The sequence below is a fragment of the Lissotriton helveticus genome, chromosome 10, assembly GCF_964261635.1.
Source record: "Lissotriton helveticus chromosome 10, aLisHel1.1, whole genome shotgun sequence".
Lineage (NCBI taxonomy): Eukaryota > Metazoa > Chordata > Amphibia > Caudata > Salamandridae > Lissotriton > Lissotriton helveticus.
The window spans coordinates 860769737-860790893 of record NC_136071.1 but is presented as its reverse complement, the minus strand read 5'-3'; the positions used below and the strand labels follow the sequence as shown (position 1 = coordinate 860790893).

The following is a 21157-nucleotide window of genomic DNA, read 5'->3' as shown; positions in this document are numbered from 1 at the left end:
AAATGTCCTGTCATTTTACAATGCCTCCTTTTCTTTTCCATGTGATGTCCTCACTATACTTTGGAATTAGGAAAGTACTCAGAAACTGGACCACTTATTCCCTGGTTCCAAGTTGCACAGAATATGGCATAGGATTACACCTCGTAAATATGTTAGCCCAGGGTTAGGTATTTATAGTGTATGATAAATGCGTCTGGGATGCGTTAATCATCACCCGACATAGTTCTGATCCTTGTGCATACTTCTGTTTGCACAGTGATTGGAATTTAACCCCCAGCTTATAATCATCAAGGTTTAAGTATTTGTCCTCAAAATTCTACGCTTGCTCCTAGATAAAAGAGATAGACTCTGTACCAATTTGACAAGTCACACAACTCTTACTGACTTCTCCATTTCCGGCCTACTCTGTACATGATCTTGAATCATACTTTAGGCCTCTGACCCTATACATCACTCCATTCATCCTAGCTAGTTTCACACTCTACAGTTACCCACATAAAGGTATGTTCAGTCTTTCATTTAGGGATAACTTCTATGTACACCTTTATGACCCCTAAACCCGATTTTCCTGGCCTCCACATTCCTAGAACCAATCCCAACATCTGCCTACAAAGTAACTGGTACAGGTCCTTTCTACCCACGGGAGAAGTGTGTGCCTTTGTTCTGACTTACCATAGCCTATACTCATCCGTCGGCGCCAGAAGCGGCCCGTCCAGGTAAGAGTGGTGAGGCGGGTAGGGAAGTGTTCCACATACGGCGAGAAGGGAAAATTAAGTAAATAATTAATTTTCCCTCCTTGTCATCTGACTAATCCCCCCACCACCACCACGCCTCACCGCTCTTACCCGCACGGGCCGTTCCTGGTCTCCACGCCCCTAACGCTGATGAGACTTCGAGTTGTATTGTAGTTGTTTTTTACATTAATAAGTACATTAAATTAATATTAATGTATTCAGCAATTAATCACACTATATGCCAGCTATGATTACCCACTGCTCTTGAGTGAATATGGTTAAGTGCGCACAGATGAACACAAGGAAGGATTTATTCAGTACTGGTAACATTCTAGTTTTTATGCACATTCAATATTTATCTCATCGTCTCGTTTTGTATATCATCTACTGTTACACACATACATTGCACTAAATACTGATAACCTGCATAGATACTGCTTTCCAGGTCATGGGCTAATCTGGAAGATTCATATGACCTATAAAGTCTAGTGTGACTGGATCAAATTCAAACTCACACCAGGCTTTGACTAGATAGACTCCGGCCCACTCTTAGCGACCTTTGCAAGTCTCCAGACGTTTGCTGCCAGTACGCGTTTGAATGAATATCCAAACCCACTATCCTGTCTTGGGCATCCTGCACTGCTGCCTGCACCACTGCCATGTGGTGGTCTTATTAAAAAAAATTGAATGGAACATATCTAGGACATATTCGTTGATAAATATTTCAGTTATAATGCTTAAAAAGCGTACAGTGCTAAAAAAACACAATCAGTGTACTTGGCAAGATCTATCTAAGCTGACATGCCAAAAAGTATTTTACAATGATGTACTGCAAATTTAGACTCTCACTTCATTGCCCCTACACCCCTCTAGGTAGGTCTAGGTCTTACAAGTCTGTCTACCTGCTGTTTGCACAGAAATATAGTGTTGAATAGGAAGGGTTCTGCACTCTCTGCCCTCCTGGTATGCAGAATAACTCACAAAAGAATGCAGCAAAGCTGGTCAGGCCTGATGCATGGCAGAGCTGACAGCATAGGGCCCTCAACAGAACACACGGCTAGGGGTCTTACTGCGAGCCCATACTAGCTTAGGTAGGTACTAGGGCTAAGTGTTTTGCAGCCTCTGGAAGTCTCCCGCTCTAACTGTGATTCCTCTGCCACACCAAAAGCCCACTAAAAAAGGATCTCCTCAGCTTTTCCCCTTCTCTGTTCAGGTGTGATCACGCAGATAAATGCATCGATTAGAAATAAGCTTCATGAGCGGTCTCTCTGTAGACACTGTGGAGATGGGGACGAGGCAGCCTCTTGACACCCCGATCTTCTTTCTGGACTGTCTTCCTATCTCTCTGAGAATGAACCATGGCTTTGAGATTTCCATAATACCTTCATTCCTCTCACTTCGCTTCACCCAAATCTTCTCCTCATCGACTGCCCTCCCTTTTTCAGGTTCCCTCCTCACCACCCTTCCCCAAAACCACTTGTGATCTCTTCCTTTCTACTTGCTAGTCATGCACCTAAGATGGGTTGCCAATTATACACTGTCTCTGCCTGGTGTGATATTACGATTTTGTGAGGGACCAGCCCATACAGAGGGTTAATTCCGCATTCCCTTATTTCTTGCTATAATGACCAACGATTTCACTCCTTACAGCTCCCTCTCTTTCATTGCTCATATACCTCCCAAATAAGACGGCTTGCAGTGTGATGTTTTTAGAAAAAGTGTTAGCCATTGATATATTTTCAATTGTCTGTTTGGAATTCAATCTTAGGCATGATGCATGACAAATAAACTGGAACTTCTTTGATAACCTTCATGCAATGTTTGACTGAAAAGTTCTATTTGGGAGAAAAATAACTCACATCTCTAAGTTGATTCTGATTTCCAAAGCAGATACTCTTCTTAAAGTATTTGGCTTGGCTCAGGTATACTTGGATCGAAAAGCATTGGCCTAGCCCAAAATTATTTAACCAGCTTGGAATGAGATGCTGTCCTCTGGCAGGAAAGGTATCACTGTCACTTTGTGGCATGGCACAAACACATCTTTCCCAGAACTTTTCCTCGGCAACGGGCAACCTCATGTTTGGATAAATGATTAAAAGGAGGTTTGAAAATAAATGGGGGTGTCTATCGTACTTACTTTGCCTGCAAAAAACACTTGGTAGGTGATGGCTGCAACACTTTAAACTCATTGGTATTCTACACATACTACTGACCTATGTTCAGAATTATAGTCAATGGCATTAAAAAAAACAATCAGCCTTAGACTTCGGTGAACTTCTTAGTTGGTACTCTCATTCACCTGAGGTTTGAGTTTATATAGGGACTGAGACAACAACCAAACATTTCCCTCATTTGCCATGCTTTTTACTTGCCTGTCTTTGTGAAGCGCTCTGATATCTGTAAGGATCTTGTTCGCGCTATATAAAACTTTGAATAAATAAATAAATAAATAAATAAAGCGCCAGTTTAAAAAAAGCTGTAATTAAAAAGCTGTATGCTTAAAAATACAGAAGTGGAAAAAGGTGGTGTACAAAATATGTTTATGATGTATAGCGTATGATTTGCTAACTTATGTTGTGAAGATGGCAGCAACAAAATTAAAGGGTGGGAGGCCCTAAAAATAGTAAGCAGACAACCCTCCTGTCACCAGAACAGTAGAACTGTACGGGGCAGAGCACTAACTAATAGGTAAAGAGGGGTGGAGTGGGAGCAGGGGTGGTATGCATAGTGAAGACTGCATGTGAGGGCCTTGCAAGGGGCGGGTTGTGCCCCCCATGAAAGAGAACAACAGTATGTACATGGGCAGAGGAGCGAAGACAAAAAGTTGGTAAAGGTCGTGGTGACAATAGGGACAACAGAAAAGGAGAAGAAGAGTATAAGGGTTGGGGGCTTGCATGGGCAGCAGGGTGCAGGGATGAAGAGTGTGGTGCTGCTACTGTTAAGGAACAAGGGCAGGGGTGGGAGATGTCCCAACTTCAATAGATGAGCAGTCAAGGAGCAAGGGCAGGTGGGTCAACAACAGTAAATTTAAAGAAAAAAACACAACATTTTAAATACATTAAAAAAACTATTTTTTAAACTATTCCTACAAAAATTTCAGACTGACTTTCATGTAGTCGACATTTTCAAAGTTCTCTCAATTACGTACATTAATTTTTAATTTGAAAAATAATATTATTTATTTAAATGTTGGGTGAGGCGGGTGGAATGCCTGCCCAAGGCTGTTATTAATAGACCAATTTCTTACTCACCTCTGCCACCACTCAGTCTCCACATCACTCTGGTATCAGGCTGAACAGATTAAGAAACTAGTCTTTTTATTATATCTATAACCCTATGAAAGTAAAACGGTGTTATTATGTAAGATCATCTAGTCACTATGATGTTGTTGTAGACTGGATGGTGGAAGAGGTTTCAGTAGTTTCAGTTAAAAATTAAACTTTGCTCAATGTAGGGTGAATCACTTCTACTGGCTTCACTTCAGTAACATACTTTTCAAAAGACCAGTGCTTACAAGCTTTCACTCCTGGTACGAATGCTATGCAAAAACGTCATTGGTAATTAGGAGGGAGGAACACGTTAGGATCACCCACATGTACGCTTAAGGTTGCATTTAAATAACATTCTGTTTCCATACCAGTCCTATGAACTTTACTTCTAATAACAGAAGTCACTTTAAATTTGAAAAACAATCGCGTATTTCTGAAATTGTTTTTGCCATCTCATACAGTTTTGCAAAGTGCATCCTTTTTTATGTCATTCAGACAGTGCGGGGAGTGAAAAGCTGATGACAACTTACAAATTCTTCAACAGATCTATTGAGAAGCCGGTCGAACAGCACACAGAGCCTTCCCCCCAAAGCAGTTGAGCGAAAAACATAAAAAGGGTTAATAATAACATTTACCACTCTTGGAGCTAGTTTTAAAAAGTGGACGTGTCCTCCTGTTATCACCAGTGAGATTTTGAAGGTAATATATTAATTTACAATAGGTGTAGGGTTTTTATCCATTACCATGCTACTATAGGGGATTTATTACAGTCGGTGCAATTGGGACCAAAGGCAGTGTGATGACACTTCCTGGGATGTCAGCAGTTATCAAAGGTAAACACTTCCACTGACCCTGCGATGTTTTAGGAAATTATGTCACTGCATTTGGGAATGGGTCTGACATAGTTTAATTCATTCCAAACTGCATACCTTTAACACCTTCCTTTATGGTGGCTAAATCGGATTTGTAATTCATAAAGCTCTAAATAACAGGCCTTACTATGTGAAAATATTGTACTAACACCTATTCACCGAGTTACACACCTTTGAGTGACACTGACTCTTCAAAAGGCTAGACATCAATCTCTGAGTCACATTGCATGGTTTTAACATGAAGCACCTTGTGAGATCAACCTGCTGCATATAACAAGAAAACCATATGTGCTAATAAACATCAACTGCACAATGCAAAATAAAACCACTAATCTTGGTTATTTCAAATGTGCATAAGAACGCAACAAAATACAAAATTCCAAACCAGGAGAAATGTCTCAATTCCAATATCTAATTTAATTTTGCTCTTGTCCAGCACTGATTATTAACAGATGTATATCCAAACATGTCATGCTAACATATCGATAGCAGCAATATAAACTTTAATATATTGACTTGCCATTATCATCAAGGTAGCATGCGTAGGGCAGTGTATGTTTACTATTCTAATTCCACACCTATGTGCTTTGAAGATATCGTTCAAGTCAATATTTTGCAGCTGTTATTGTTGGTGATTTCAGAGTCGATAATGATAATATGGTACTGCACAGTTATTCACACAACAGTCTTCTAGCTAACATATTCATGATGAAAACCATTGCAGCATTTCCTGTTATCTCGCTCAAATCCTTATCCATGATACATTTTTAACTCCAAATGTAATCGTTATTCTGAACTATATTCATATTAGGAAACCAGTCACTGCTCAATGCACAATTTTCACAGGCAAACAGATATCTCCCACCAGAGGGCAAGGAAGGAACATTTCTCATCTCAATTTAATTCTGGAGGTTGAAATCATTCAAAAGCATTGAAGCAACACAAATTATGATGGAAAATGCAATGCAACTGGAAGTGTATTGATGTTTCAAGCACACGTCATAAGAGTTTCATCATTGTCTTGGACATGCTTTCGCACATATATTTTCAGGGGAAACATACATCTCGATAGGCAGTACACAGAGTTTAAAAGCCTTCAATATTATCCACAACAAATGGCCAAGTAAGATATTCATGCATAGTTACCATTTTGGCTTCTGAATGCATCTGAGGGCCTTGAGGTGAAACACAGGCGTTGTTCATGTTGGGCCCCTGCATCCCCATGATGTTAGAGTTCATAGACATCTGTCTGTCCATCTAGTAACGCAAAATAAATAGGCACTTGTCATTCTATGCACTGTGTTCTCAGTGTATATGACCTCCCCTTTTACAGGAGGCATGGGTGCAGAGGGGTTGGTAGTCAGAGCTTGCGTTGGGTGCTACAATGACAAAGTGTTCTTTTTCTACAGTAGGGCTTTGACTTAATGTTATGTGGAGAGATAATACATTTATGACTTTTTTTTACAAATTCACAAGGAGACAGAAGGTATTCATGATATGTCAGTTCTGCTCTTTTGTTTACAATTTGTAGTAACAATAGAGAGATAAAGACAGAGTATATGAAAGAGTGAGTAATGAGTGGGAAATGAGTGAATTACAAAGTAGGTAAAAAAATCAAGCCGAGTCTTAATTCCAATCAGTGCCTTTTTCATTCACCACCATACACTCCTTGCGCCTTTTTAGCTCTCTTATTGATTTAGTAGATCCTCTATTTTGGAGAACTTATGAAAACCCATTGATGTAGCTGGTATTAGCAGAGTAGGGCAATTCAAGGCTTAAGATTCTGGCTATTGGACCATTTTAAACATATTATTCAGAAATGTCATCTACAAAACAGTGATTACAGAGAATGCTGGAGAAACTAAGGTCTAGGGGTTTTATTAATAGGGAATGGATCTTGTCTTGTGAAGTTTTAACAAAGTACAACAGAAGAAAATATCACAGGGCTACAGATGTCTTGGAAGCTTCAATGGCAGAAGTAGAAACAACAGAGGCACATACAGCTGTACATGTTAGTAGCAAATGAGGGAGGGACAGGGAAAAGTGGCTGAAAAATGGCAAATATTCAAGAATTAGTAGGAGGGGGAGTAGGAAGGAGTAAGGAGGGCGTAATTGGGAGCTACATAGGGTTTAAGTAGGGGCATGCACCTACCAACACAAGAGTAATCCCATTACAATTAACAAACTACACTTCTTTAGTTACTACAGTCACAAAAGACCTAAAACAGTCATAAGTGTACTCCAATTTGAAGTTGAGTAAATCCAGCATCACACATGATCAACCACTGGTACTACAACGTCTTTGTATGCACAATAATGGAGGTATTAAAATAGAACCCCATTGGAAATATTGTGAAACTAAATTAATTTATTTTACCTTTTCAAAAATATATACACTTAGTTTATTTAAAAATAAAAATAAATATAAAAAAGATAAATTATAAATAAATATGATTTTATTTTAAAAATGTTAACTTTTTAATGAAAAATTAAGTGTAAACTATTTTTTAAATAACTAAATTCATTTAAAACAATTCTATACATAACTTTTAGTAACTTTTAATACATAATAAATACATATAAACGTACTTTCGGTGGAAATTCTTTAAATACAGCTTTAAAAGTAGTAATTTTAATTTAATATACCTAAATTCATAACATTTTCTATTCAAAATTTAAAATCATAAAATAAGTTTAAATGAATAATTAAGATAAATATTTTTTTTTCGGTTAACTTTAAAAACTTTAGCAGAGGGAGATCTCCACCAGCCTGATACTGGAGGTTTCAACCAAATGTGTGGAATGTCAACTATAATCTTAAAGACACGACTAATAGTTCTTTACAGCCAGATATAATGGTTTAACTGACTCCACCCCCTGTTTCACGGTGTGGGGACATGTAAGTTTACACTTCTGAGTAACTTTATACTCGTAAATGGTGAATAGCCAAAAGTAGTAAAGTTATTCAAAAGTATAAGAGTAAATTTACACTTGTGGATTTATGTCACTTGTAAGTTTATCTATCTGAATAGCCCCCAATGATTCTATTATGACTTTTCTTGTGCATACCTTTTGTGGGTTTTTTCTGATCCATTACCTTTCTCATTTTTACATTAAAACTAGTTATTAAATTGTAAAGGAATGAGTGATGGGTCCAAAGTTTTTCTCAGAAGCACACCACCCACGCTGTCAAATGTCAGGCTTTACAATTATCAAGGCTGTCTAGTCTTGATTACAACCCATCCCTATTTCATCCACCACCCTATATTTCCTGCTCCTTTGTCTCACTCTTGTAGATTCTTCTTCATTCCTGCTATCTCACTTTGTCATTGTTTTTTCATCTTGTTCTTCCCTTCTCTGCCTTTCCCTCTCGTTCTTTGTCAAAGTCTGATGATGAAGAATAAGTTCCAGTCCGCTAAAAATGAGTGCCAGTGGGCCTCAACTGCAACCACCAGCTCAAGTTAAGCATGATTTAAAACATTTGACTTAGACTTGAGTCAAAACACTTGGCTTGCTGATTCCAACAATATGCACACAAATCGTAATTCCCATAAAACACAGAATGCGAGGCTTTATAGTATGGGCTACAGTTCTGCACTGGTCATAATTTTATTGCAAAATATGTCTCCCAAAGGAGGTCAGTGGCTTTCATCTGGACAATGTTATGTTAAGGACAAAACTCGGCAGGACCCAGTTCATGAACGTTAATAAGCTCTTCTATGGAAAGCTCAAGCAAATGCAATGGCTTTAAAACCAGAATGCTATGTCTAGGTTACTTGAGAATTCCATCAACAAATCTTACCATTTGCTCCAAAAATTTATGAGGAATGTAAAGAGGACATCCTTGACAATAGTGTGCTGAAGTAAAAGGCCTAAATTAAGATAAGCTCTCCTACCAGCCTTGGCACAAGGCGTTGGCATCCTCAACATGCAGAAAAAGAGAAGAACCTTGAACAAAGGATAGCTTGCAGAGATTACAGGACACTCACATCCTCTCTACTCACATGATTATTTCTCATGGATCCTAAGGAATAATGAGATCGGTTGTCACCCAATCTACTCAGGATTGCTCACTGTTGACTACGCATGTGGGCAACACAATCCAACTTTGAACAAAACAGACTGCACCTTTTATAGAGTTGGCAAAACATTTGTCTTTCAAAACGTCTGCTATGCATTGTACCCTAGCTAATTTTAGCAAGATCATTACAAGCTTATAAATACCACACTGATGAAATTGACAAATATTGCATAAATAAATGGTATATGTTTCTGCAAAAAAGCAGTGCTTTGGATATTCTTTTACACGTTATTACAAATTAACTTTAAAAATGTATACATTTGTTAACTGCTCCACCGGGTCACCATTTTCAACAAACATAAAATCATTGTTGTTGAAGAGATATACTTTCTGGATAATTTACACTTTTTTAAATAGAGGACACTAGTTATTTTAGCACAAAACTTCCATTGTAGCAGTTTCAGAAGTGTTAGTTGAACAGTGTTATATACTTTGTCATGAAATACAAAAATGCAATGAATGAACTCTCACCGTAGCTGAAGAGAGGAAGACAGTGATGGTGTGGGGGAGAGACAAGAAAAACAGAAAGTGAGTGGTGTAGGTAGAGTAAGATAAAGAGGAAAAGCCAGGAAGATGTGCCAGGACACTCTAGATTGAGTAGCTGTGCGCTTTATTAAATACCGGATTTCATTTCATTTCAAGAAGAGAGGGAGAGGACAAGAGATAGAAAAATAAAAATCATGAAAGAGATAGAACGAGTGTCGTGGATGTGGAGAAATCTATTAGGAAAAGAGAAAATAGGAGAAAGAGAAACAGAAGAGAAAAAAGAGAGCATGCGAGACAGAGATAAAGAGACAAATAATAGTTACATATTTATAAAACTAAGCATACAAAATACATGGAAAGGTAGACACTGCACCCAATATAAACCACCTAATTTCATACTATTCTACTTTATTTGTATTTTCTAAGTCTCGTCATTACTATGCATAAGCACTAGATGAGTCAAGTTGCTTGCATTCATGCTTCACACAGCCGTCGCTTCTCCACAATGAAGACACCAGAAACATGATGTGTGCTGAGGATTATGCAATATGATCCCACATTTCCCTCACGGTTTTTGCTGACTGAAACAAATCCACACAACGGGTTCTTTTTTTCTTTAGAGTGTATCGTTGAGGAAACCTGAGCGTGAAATATAGATTGGTATCGCAATGCAGTTCTTATTTTATTTTCCATAAATCTACCGAAGCTTTGAAATGTCTTGTAAAGTAGTCCATCTAAGATCCCATTTCCATTGTAGCATAGAAATGCAAAGCCCATTTGGAAATTATTAGGTGTTACTGCTTAAAATATGGTTTTTTTTCTACAGCGAATGGACATATACCAAATATTCTGTCAAGAGATAGAAATGATGAGAGTGTTTCTTTGAGAACAGCAGACAAGCACTATGCATTGTGAGAGCATCTGGTGATCAGATCTCCCAAAGGGAATACAGTGAAAGGTTGAATATGGTGATGCCTTTTATGTGATTCCTGATGTAATAAGAGATTCATGTAAAAAGGGGTATTGTCTACTAATATTTTGTGTAGTTACCCAATTAGTCAGTCACTAGTAACGATCTAACAGACCACATTATGCGCAAATACTTAACAAATGGCCTCTGAAGACATTTCCATGTAGGCTTCTGAGTATTGCAGAACAGACCACTGTAATGCCTTAGACTCTATAGTGAAATGCATTCTGTTGCTTGAGCATGGTGAAGGCTGCACTTGCTCAGCATCATGCTTCCCTGCATAGTTATGAATCCACTGGTATCAGGATGTCATACAGTTTAAGTGAGGTTTGTACCAGCTTCTGCACTCGGCCATTTCAATACTTCTCAAACTCATTTTGAGTAACACTCCCTCGGAGTGGTGAGAGGATAATCAAGCTTTCAGGTTCAATAAACATTTAGGTTTTTAGGTTTCGCATTAGCCAAGACTTGTGAGTTAAAAAAATATATATATGAACAATATACTTATTTAAAAGGGCTTTCAACCCCTTCTCTTCATCCATTTCTGTGTCATTCACACTTTGCTTCTGCCCACTATAGCATGCGGCAGGGGTCACCCAACTTTAGCCACTGGATAACTTCACTTTGAATGACTTCAATTTGCTCTTTCGCAAGAAGCACATTCACACACAAGCTAGTTTCCTTCTGTGCCAATTTTTTTTCTTTCATTTATACTTTGATGTTACATTTGTTTTTAGACTCTGACGTGACAGCAGACAGCTATATCAGATGTAAGCACAGGCCACATACATGCTTTATCAGTTCCTGTCTCCTGTAAATGCTGTTGTAAATTACTTTTGGATTGTCCTTTGTGTACTGTTTGACTGCAGGCATTTCACAGCATAACAGATTGCGTCCATTTGACACTGTTCTGTGTTAAGTTTTCGAAAGCTTCAGTATTATGCATGTGAAGTCATAAGCACATAATTCTTCAGAAAACATTTATTATTGACTCAATTTAACCAATGATTCTTTGCTAAATTTTATCCAGGAACAAAACCAGCCTTTATTATGGTTAATTTGCAGCTTTTCTAACACTTTTTTTTGCCTTCTTTCTTTTCTTCTTTATTTATTTCCTTCTTCTGTCGTTCTTTCTTTCATTCTTTCTTGCTTTCTTTCATTTCTTCTTTCTTTCCTTTGATTATTTCACTCCTTTCCTTTTTTCTTTCATTATTTCATTCTTTCCTTTTTACTTTCATTCCTTCTTTCTTGCTTTCCTTTTGCTTTCATTCCTTCTTTCTTGCTTTCCTTTTTTCTTTCATAATTTTCCTTCTTTTCTTTTCCACATTCTTTATATCTATTGTTCCACTCTTCTTTATTCTTCTCATATTTTAATAACATTTTCCTTTATTATTTCTTCCTTTGCTTTTTCTATCATTGTTTCTTTCCTTCTTTCCCCTTTCTTGCTTACCGTTTTTAAATTCCTTCTTTCCTGCTTTCTTTCTTTCCCTCTTTCCTGCCTCCCTACTTCCTTCTTTCTATCTTTTTATCACTTTTTCCCATCTTTTTTGCTTCCATTTCTTCTTTCCATCTTTCCACTGTCCTTCTCTCTTGTCTTTTTTATTCCATCTTTCTTGTTTTCTTTTTATTTCTTTGTCTTTCTTTCTTTCTATCATTCTTTCTCTTTCTATTTATTTTTCTCTATGGTATTTATTCATTCTTTCTTGCTTTCTATTCATATCCTTCTTTCTGTCTGTCTTTCAATTCCTCTTTCTTGCCTTTCGTCTCTCTTTCTTAACTTCTGTATTTCCTTCTTTCCTTCCTTCCTTCCTTCCTGTTTTCCAGCTTTCTTTCCTACTTTCTTTCTTTGTCAGACAGAAAACTGACATCCAGTGGCACAACAATTGGCTTCATTAGGTCTATTTTAACCAAGACCTTTTGATGTTACTAAAATTACGTGTATGACATAATTACTTATAGAGGTTTTCAGCCACACTTCATCCATTTGCCTGTGGTTTTGTTCACACTTTTCCCCAACCCATGTGAACATGCATCAAGGGGCAAGGAATCACTCCACTTCAGCAATCGGCTGAATTCACACCAATGTTTTTTTAAGACTGACAAACTTCCAGCAGCTTCCCAAACAATAAGGTTTTGCAAAAGCTTTGAAGAAAGCAAACAAGAATTGCCAAAACGCTGGCAGATGAAGCCAGACCTATTGGTTTTGCTAATGTTTGTTGCATTTAGCTGCCATTGCATGCACAAATAAAGGCAATATTTTTGATGAATAATGTGTGATGTGAGCCTCAGATCAATGATAATTTGACTCACAAAACAGTCTACCCCTTTTTAAAACCGCAGAATTACCACTCAAATCAAATAACTTTATTCGATTCCACAGAGGAGTCATAAAAGTATACATTGGACACGCCCACGAGGAACATGGCGGCGGGCTGAGAGCCGGTCGCGGCAGCACCGAGGTGTTCTCCGTTGACTCAGAAGATTGACATGCTGTAGCGAGAGGTTGCGAGCTTCCCTCTGTTAGGTTGCTGGCCGGCCGCCTGAGAGGAGGTTGCAGCAGGCAGCGCTAGGACCACGCATATCCGGACCAGCTGGAGGGGAAACACTTTGATCGAGAGACGCCGGTAGAGTTTATGGGTCAGGCTGAGCTCGTACGCACCCAACCCTCCTTTAGACCGGTGAGCGAGGAAGAATAACGTACCTACACTGGCTTGACTGCCTGCAGGTAAAATAATAAAAAATAAAAAAAACGTCGCTAGGACCTTCACGGACCGGCGCTTACTTGTTTTCCACACTGGAAGAACGCCGACGGTGCATATGGAGCAGATTCCGCTCCGTACTATTTAAACTTAAACTTGGAGGTTTGGCATCATACACATCCGAGCAACAATCCCGCAAAACGGTGTCTGAGAGAAAGAAGCTTTACTCTTTCGTAGTAAGGTGTGGGGAGATAGGGAGTAAAGCGGTAGAGACTCACGGAGTTATCACTGGGAGGTTGGGTTGTTGTATGGAGCATACGCTGATTGACTTTCCAACTTACAAGGATAGCTATGCTGTCTTAGGGAAAGTTCCTGTACAAGAGCCAGCATTGTTGAAAGGTACTAAGTCAGCTGGACAAAAGTTAACGGAAGTTGCGATATCTGGGACAATCGAGTCTGTTAATGTGGAGGCAAGCTCAAACCCTGTAAAAAAAGGAAATATCCTCCCAATAAGAAGAAATAGGTACCAGCTGAGATCCAGGGTAGAATTAAAGGAGAAAGGGGCTTTAGAATTTGAATTCGAAGAGAGGGAGCGGCCCATGCCACTAACTCCTTGTAAAAGTAGAAAGAAAAAGTCTACTTTAGTTAAAAAACTTAAAGGAGCACCCCTTGAGAGCCAGGTGGTGAAAAGTACCCCATACCTCAAATCTTTCTTCAAGGTTTTAGATCAGGCTAGGCGTTCTTCTGTGCAGTTGGAGGATAACACTGACACTATACCCTTAAAAAACCGTTACGGGGCTTTAGAAAATTTGGAAAATATGGAAAATGTTGAGGAGAGAACAGATATGTTGAGTTTAGTGAGCTTAGGACAGCCAAATCCTCCTGAGACTGAAAGCGTAAAGGCATTAGGTACTTCGGCAAACTTAAATAAAGTAACCCCAGTAGATAAAGTTCAAGGAGAGCAGGACACGAACCTTAAGAGTCAGCCTGGAGCAGCAAAACCAGCACAAAGTAGCTCTAAGGAGTTAGAAGCCGGGGCAAGGAGAAAGGATGTAAGTAAAGATAATCAATCTGATCCTGTTCAAAAGATTTCTGGAATAAGGAGAAGCTCTGAGGACTTATGTGCGCGAGAGAGCGACCGGCTGGGGGACCTTTTTCGATCTTTGAGAGGTGATATGATGTCGAAGTTTGAGATATCAGAAACCAACCAAAAAACAATACAAGATAGATTTGATGCGTTAGAATCTAAGTTAGAGGAGGTCACTCTTCGTACAGGGAATCTTGAAACAGACACAGCCGCTTTGAACAAAACAGTACATGGAAACCAAAAGGACATAGACTATTTAAAAGCCCAGAACAGATCATTGGTTATGGATATTGAGCGGTTGGAGACTCAAGCACGCAGGAACAACTTAAGGATCTTGAAAATACCGGAAGGGGAAGAGTTGGAGGACATAAAGGGATTTGTCTGTAAACTCCTGAGAGAAGGTGTCCTAAAAGATCACCCGGACATAGATTTGGAGGCAGAAATTCAAAGGGTGCATAGAGACCCTTACAAGAGACGTACAGATAGGAAAGCACATAGAAAAATACTAGTAAACTTCCAAACATACAGTGTCAAGGAGCTTATTCTGAGGAGATCTCTTTCAAAAACAGATCTCCTCTACAAGTCCAGTCCTTATTTTATTAGGTCTGATATCGGAGCAAGAACCGCACAAAGACAATGGGAGCTGGGCACCAGAATGCCGGATTTGAGGTCACTGGGAGCACAGGTGCAAATGAGATTCCCGGCAATGCTCAGGATTATGTGGAAGAATAAGACTTACAGTTTCACACAGCCAGAAGAGGCTGACAACCTTTTAGACCGAATGAGAAGCGAGCAGGAGGAATAGTATTGGAAAGACTGTTGATCACCTCAAGGAGGGAAGAAAACGCAAAAAGGAAAAAAAAAAAATGGTTGGGGGAATCTGAGAAAGCAAATCATTGCATAAAAATGTTGTATGACAAAACAGGGGATATGATTTATTTGTGATTTAGTTTGTCTCGCTAAAACTTAGTTTATTGGTCACGGACACCACCCGGTTGCTCCGAAAGGCGAAGCCATCGCCAGGTATGCAGGGGGGGTTCCTCAGGGGGGAGGGGCTCATTGGGTGGGGGGCGCTAAGGGGAAAAATAAAAAAAAATCCTCATATATAAACAAATGTATTTTGTACAGAGGCATGGATGGGTATGAGTGGATACCAGATTCATGATTAATCCATATAAGCTTAAGGTCCTGTCATGGAATATTAACGGTCTAGGGGAAAAAATAAAACAGAATAGAATTTGTGAATTTTTAAAAAACTCAGACGCTCAAATCATAATGTTACAAGAAACACACTTAGAGGCAGCATTATGTAATTCTCTCTTTAAAAAGTCATGGTGGGTTCAAGAAATAATTAGCTCTAGGCAAGCAGGTGTCACAAGGGGAGTTTCTATCATAATTCGAGCAAACAGAGGGATAACCTTAAGAAGCTTTGAGACAGACCAATCGGGAAGATGGTTAGCTGATGAAATATATATTCAAAATATCCCTTACTCAATAGCAGTGTATTACGGTCCGAATGAGGATAATCCGGACCCGCTGTCTAAACTTGAAATAGCATTACTCACGACAACTGGCCCTTTAATTTTAGGTGGTGATTTTAACCTGGTCTTTGACCAAAAATTGGACAGAACCTCTAAAGCTAAATATCATGCTCCCTTAAAATCTCTTGCCACTTTAGACGTCTTAATGAAAGATTTCACCTTAGTAGATGTCTGGAGAAAAAAGTATAGAACTCAATCAGGCTTCACCTTTTATAGTAAGAAATACAAGAATTATTCAAGAATAGATCACTTTCTAGTCGATCAACACCTTCTCCAGGATATCAATCACCTTTCCTTTACGCCTACAGGGCTATCGGACCACGCTGTTTTGGAAATGGTAATTGAACTGAATACAACTCCTCTAAAACCAAGGTGGACACTGGAGAGATCACTTTTATTAGATGATCAAATAAAAGTAGAAGTTAAAGACAAAACATTAGAATTCTTTTTAATAAATTCAGGAACTTCCTCCCCCCAAGTTGTATGGGAAACTTATAAGGCCTATTTGAGGGGAGTCTTAAGCTCATTAATGAATCATAAGAGAAAGAGCAGGAAAATAATAAGAAGGGAAGACTTGGTAGCAATAACAAGTAAGGATCTTGAACTACAAAATGCAATTCTAACGAACTCCAGCAGAGTACATTTGCTAGAGAAGGAACTTACAGATTTACAACTTCAGTTAAAAATTTCGGATGAGAGAATTCTTAAAGAAAAATGGGAGTCTAGCAGATTAAAAAATTTTGAATATGGAGAAAAGTGTGGAGCCCTCCTAGCCTGGAAAGCCAGAGAAGAGAGAACGAGAAATAACATTAAAGCCCTAGTACAACGGCAGATAGGGGATTTGACGGAAACGGATGCAGAGATTAGAGAAGAAGCAAGGTCCTTTATGAGAAGTCTTTATACGGAAGACAAAGATCCTAAGGGGGAGGATTTAGAATCCTGGCTGGTAACAAAACATTTGCCGCAAATGTCTGAAACGGATAAAGCTTACTTGGAAAGTGAGATCACAGAAGGGGAAATTTTGGGACAATTGAAGAAAATGAAAAGAGGGAAAGCTGCAGGTTCATACCAGGGAGACAGTTAAATGAATTAACATTTCAAGCAATAGGAGCCATAGATTACGCCAGCGCTAAAAATCTTCCGCTTGCCCTGATAGCCATAGACGCGGCTAAGGCCTTCGATCAGGTCAATTGGAAGTATTTATGGGCCACAATGGAGGCATTTGGGTTCCCTCTCATCTTTATAGAGGCGATTAGATCATTATATCATAATCCAAAGGCGAAGGTTTTAGTTAATGGAATCCTATCTGAGTGGTTTGATATATCTCGTGGTACCAGGCAGGGCTGTCCTTTATCTCCCCTTTTGTTTAATGTGTATATGGAGCCCTTTGTTTGTGGAATCAGAGAGGACAATATTATTCAACCATTCCAGCTCGGTAATTTGTCTCTGAAAGTGGCATTGTACGCAGATGACCTTCTCTTATTTACCTCTGATCATTCAGTAGCAATACCGAGGTTGTTTCTCTTATCTGAAGAATTTGGGAAACTGTCAGGCTACCAGATAAATAAGGAGAAAACGGAGATTATGGGATGGAACAATAACACACACATATCGGGTGCAAAACAGAAAATGAGATACCTGGGAATTTATTTAACCCAATCAGTAAAAGACATTACATCACTCAGCTGGCAAATTGTGGTTAAAGACATTAATAAAACCTTAATAAGATAGGGGAGCCTGCCTTTGAATATATATGGTCGTGTCAACCTCATTAAGATGACAATTCTTCCAAAATTGACTTTCCTATTCAATTGTATCCCTCTATCATTTTCACCTAAAGACATTAAAACTTTACAGGGCAAAATTGGATCATTTATATGGGCCTGCAAGTCAACTAGAATTGCATGGAAGAAGTTGAGAAGGGGCTTAAAAATAGGAGGGTTAGCCCTCCCTGATTTAATGCTATACTGTCATGCATTTCATTGTAAAAATTTTAGGCTCCTTGCAAACAAGTTAGATGCATCATCACAGGGCCGCCTGTTTCAAGCTTTATTAAATGATTTACCTTATGACCATGATTTCTTTATATTTAAGTTTGGAGACCAGAATTTTTTTTTAAAAAATTTGCCTCAGAATTTTACTGACTGCATTAAGAAATTGGGGGTTTATCAGGAAGACATTTGATATCCCTTACTATCACACACACACTCCAATATGGGATTCTCCTGGTACACCTCAATGTCTTCAGGATCAACTGTCACAACCTTTGAAAACAGCCGGGTTAAAAAAATGGGGAGATCTCTGGGGAGATTCAGGCTTAGTGAATTGGAACTCTTTAGTACAACTAACTAACGGTCAGTTGACTAGGTTCAAATACTATCAACTATCTGCCTGGTGGTCTAGTCAAAATATGCAAAGGGAGAAAGATACAGACATTCTTGATGCAATTGGCAGAGGGGGGAAATGGTTAAAAGAACTTTCATTTTGGTATAATCTGATGATTAAAAAAGAGGATAGCATTTTGCACCTGGAGGTGAAAAAACTATGGGGAAATTGCATACCTGATCCTCCTGAAGAAATCTGCAAAGTTTGGTCAGACTCTTTCACTCTATCACAGAGGCTAATTAAACCAGCCAATTTAAGACGCAATCACCTGTTTACGGTCTACAGAGTCTATTGGACTCCGGCCAAATTGCATAAGATTACTCGTAATAATTATTACTGTCCCCGATGTAACCATTGTACAGCTGATGATATTCATATTTTTTTGGAATGCCCAGCTATTCAAGATTATTGGAAAGCGATGATGGTTTTTTTGGGTGACGTACTTTCAATAACGATTATAATATTAATAGTTTGGATACTAAGTTTATTTTCTATATAATAGTCATCGCAAGGAGACAAATCTGCATGGAGTGGAAGTCAGCGTCTCCTCCCAGATTTGCAGTATGCTTGAAGTATATAATGGAAGTATGTAAAATGGACTTGGCTGGTCGTAGCGAGACTACTGAAAATGTTTGGTCTAAACTGGTGGTCTGGATAAATAGGTGAGCGGTCCTGTGATTATGCCAGAGGTTGTGTCGGTCCTGTCCTCCACTAGGCCTAGGGCGCCCAAAATAGGCTTTGAGGAGTAGGATAAGGAAAGCAGCCTACCTCTGGGACATCCCTGTCGGCCATGATACTGTTTCCAGGGCGGGCACGTAAACAACAGTATAAGAGGCAACAGCGAGACCCATCTAGAGCATAAGAATTCTGGTGGCATATATGAGGACAAAAAAATAAAAAAATAAAAAAAATAAAAAAAGTATACATTAATATCATAAAACCACAATACATATGTTCATATTTAAAATTTACAATACGTTAAGAATAACCTTAAGTTGGTTTATCAACAGGGCAACAGATAAAAACATTTATAAATGGTTTACTTTGGATAAAAATCGTGCAAATCCCAAACGGATATAGGGCCGTCTCTTTTTTGGGGTGGGTAAGCTCGTAAAAGGGGGACTATGTTCCTATCTCTAAATTTTACTAGGACCAGATCCCCACTAATATCTTTAGTATGAGACCCTAGCCAGCCTATCCTTCTAACATTCAGGATACCTCCGTCATGATCATGTGCAAGTGGTCTGTTTTTGGAAAGCCAGAATATGACTTTATTTAAAAGTTCCTGACGGCTTTCAAATTTCCCACGACGAGGTGCAGGTGTTCCTGATAAAACGAGAACAAATGGGGCAGCTTCAGGGTGCAAGTGTATCGATTCTAAACTACTTGGGGTTGGGTCCTCTCTGGCGGCAATATGCCTATTAAACCCTGGTTTAGGAACAGCTTTGAGTATGGTAGGTTTTTTATGGAGCTGTGGGGAAGTCTGGGAGTATTTAGTTTGATTGGTAGACACAAAAAACTTTATTTGAGGTGGACAAATCAAAGCCATTGGGTGTTGCCTTCTTGAGGGTAGAAGGGGAATTAATAGTAGTATTTATCTCTTTTGTTTTGGGGATAGCCATAAGGGGTCTTTCCCCGTTAGATGGATCGTTATTAGGTGGTTTAAGATTGGCTAAAACAATTCTCTCAATCCCCGTTATCCTATCACCCAGGGCGTTGATTTTTCCTACCAATGGTGATACGATAGACTTAAATAATAACTCTATCTGAGACAGTAAAAGTACTTGGTCTACATAAGTCCCATTCTCTACCGTAGTTAAGGGGGGGTTGGTGACTAGCGCTATAGGACCATCGCACGATTTTGGTGTGTTTAAATGATTCCCACTTCCAATAATCTCATCATGGTTCCTTTTCTCATTTGTTCGCTGAGGCGAGGCAACACCTTGGGTATTGTCTATTAGAGATGGTAGTAGTAGGTCACATGGATTCCTAATTGGGGAAGAACTGCTAGTGGATTTAACATGGAATGGGGATGCCACCAGGGCATACTTAGTGCCACAAAGAGAATTCATTTCCTCCCAAAAAGATAAATTCTGTGAGCTAACAAGATTCAGTGGGGAAGATTGCCTAATGTCTATCAATGGTAGCAGCTCATTAGCTTCTTTACAAAGAGTGGGAAGTGGTCCATTTGTCACCGAGAAGTTTAGGGTCCCCTGTCCTGGGTCAAGTGTATGAGATGATTTCTTATTAGTCCGCTTAAATGACATAGTGCAGCCTGCGAAGGAAACAGTCACACTAAACAATAATTAATTGGAGTATATATCAAACAAAGTACTACCACAGGTTGCTGCACCAAGGGGGGTGGCCCGTCCCGTCCTTCTCGGACCTTTGAGGGCCTTAGAGGGCCCGCCCTTTGCCCGGGCTTCGCTCCGCGTCCCGCGAAGCGAAGCAGAGCGCTGTTTGTAGGCGCCTCCTGGCGCTTGCGGTGCGTGGCAAAGCAGCGCCGCCGCTGAGGCAGCCGGGAGTTGCAGTCCCGGGGCGGCGGCGCTGTCTCAACAGTGAAGTGACTCCTGGCGGTGTGCCAGCGGAAGAGGACTCCCCTCGTCCCCCCAGCACAGGTAGGTAATGGTCCCCCCTGCTCCGCCAAGCAGAGCGCTGTTTGTAGGCGCCTCCTGGCGCTTGCGGTGCGTGGCAAAGCAGCGCCGCCGCTGAGGCAGCCGGGAGTTGCAGTCCCGGGGCGGCGGCGCTGTCTCAACAGTGAAGTGACTCCTGGCGGTGGCGGCAGCGGAAGAGGACTCCCCTCGTCCCCCCAGCACAGGTAGGTAATGGTCCCCCCTGCTCCGCCAAGCAGAGCGCTGTTTGTAGGCGCCTCCTGGTGCTTGCGGTGCGTGGCAAAGCAGCGCCGCCGCTGAGGCAGCCGGGAGTTGCAGTCCCGGGGCGGCGGCGCTGTCTCAACAGTGAAGTGACTCCTGGCGGTGGCGGCAGCCGAAGAGGACTCCCCTCGTCCCCCCAGCACAGGTAGGTAATAGTTAC

The 21157-nt window shown here is 39.9% G+C and overlaps 1 protein-coding gene across 3 annotated transcripts in view; it reads right to left on the bottom strand.

Moving 5' to 3' along the window:
* Window positions 1–21157, bottom strand: part of CREB5 (cAMP responsive element binding protein 5) — a 353305-nt gene that overhangs the window by 224461 nt on the left and 107687 nt on the right. For all 3 annotated transcript variants that reach the window (XM_078663497.1, XM_078663496.1, XM_078663498.1), the window contains one exon: window positions 6022–6132. In XM_078663497.1, the coding sequence (XP_078519623.1) occupies window positions 6022–6132 (111 nt within the window). The remainder of the gene's footprint in view (window positions 1–6021; window positions 6133–21157) is intronic.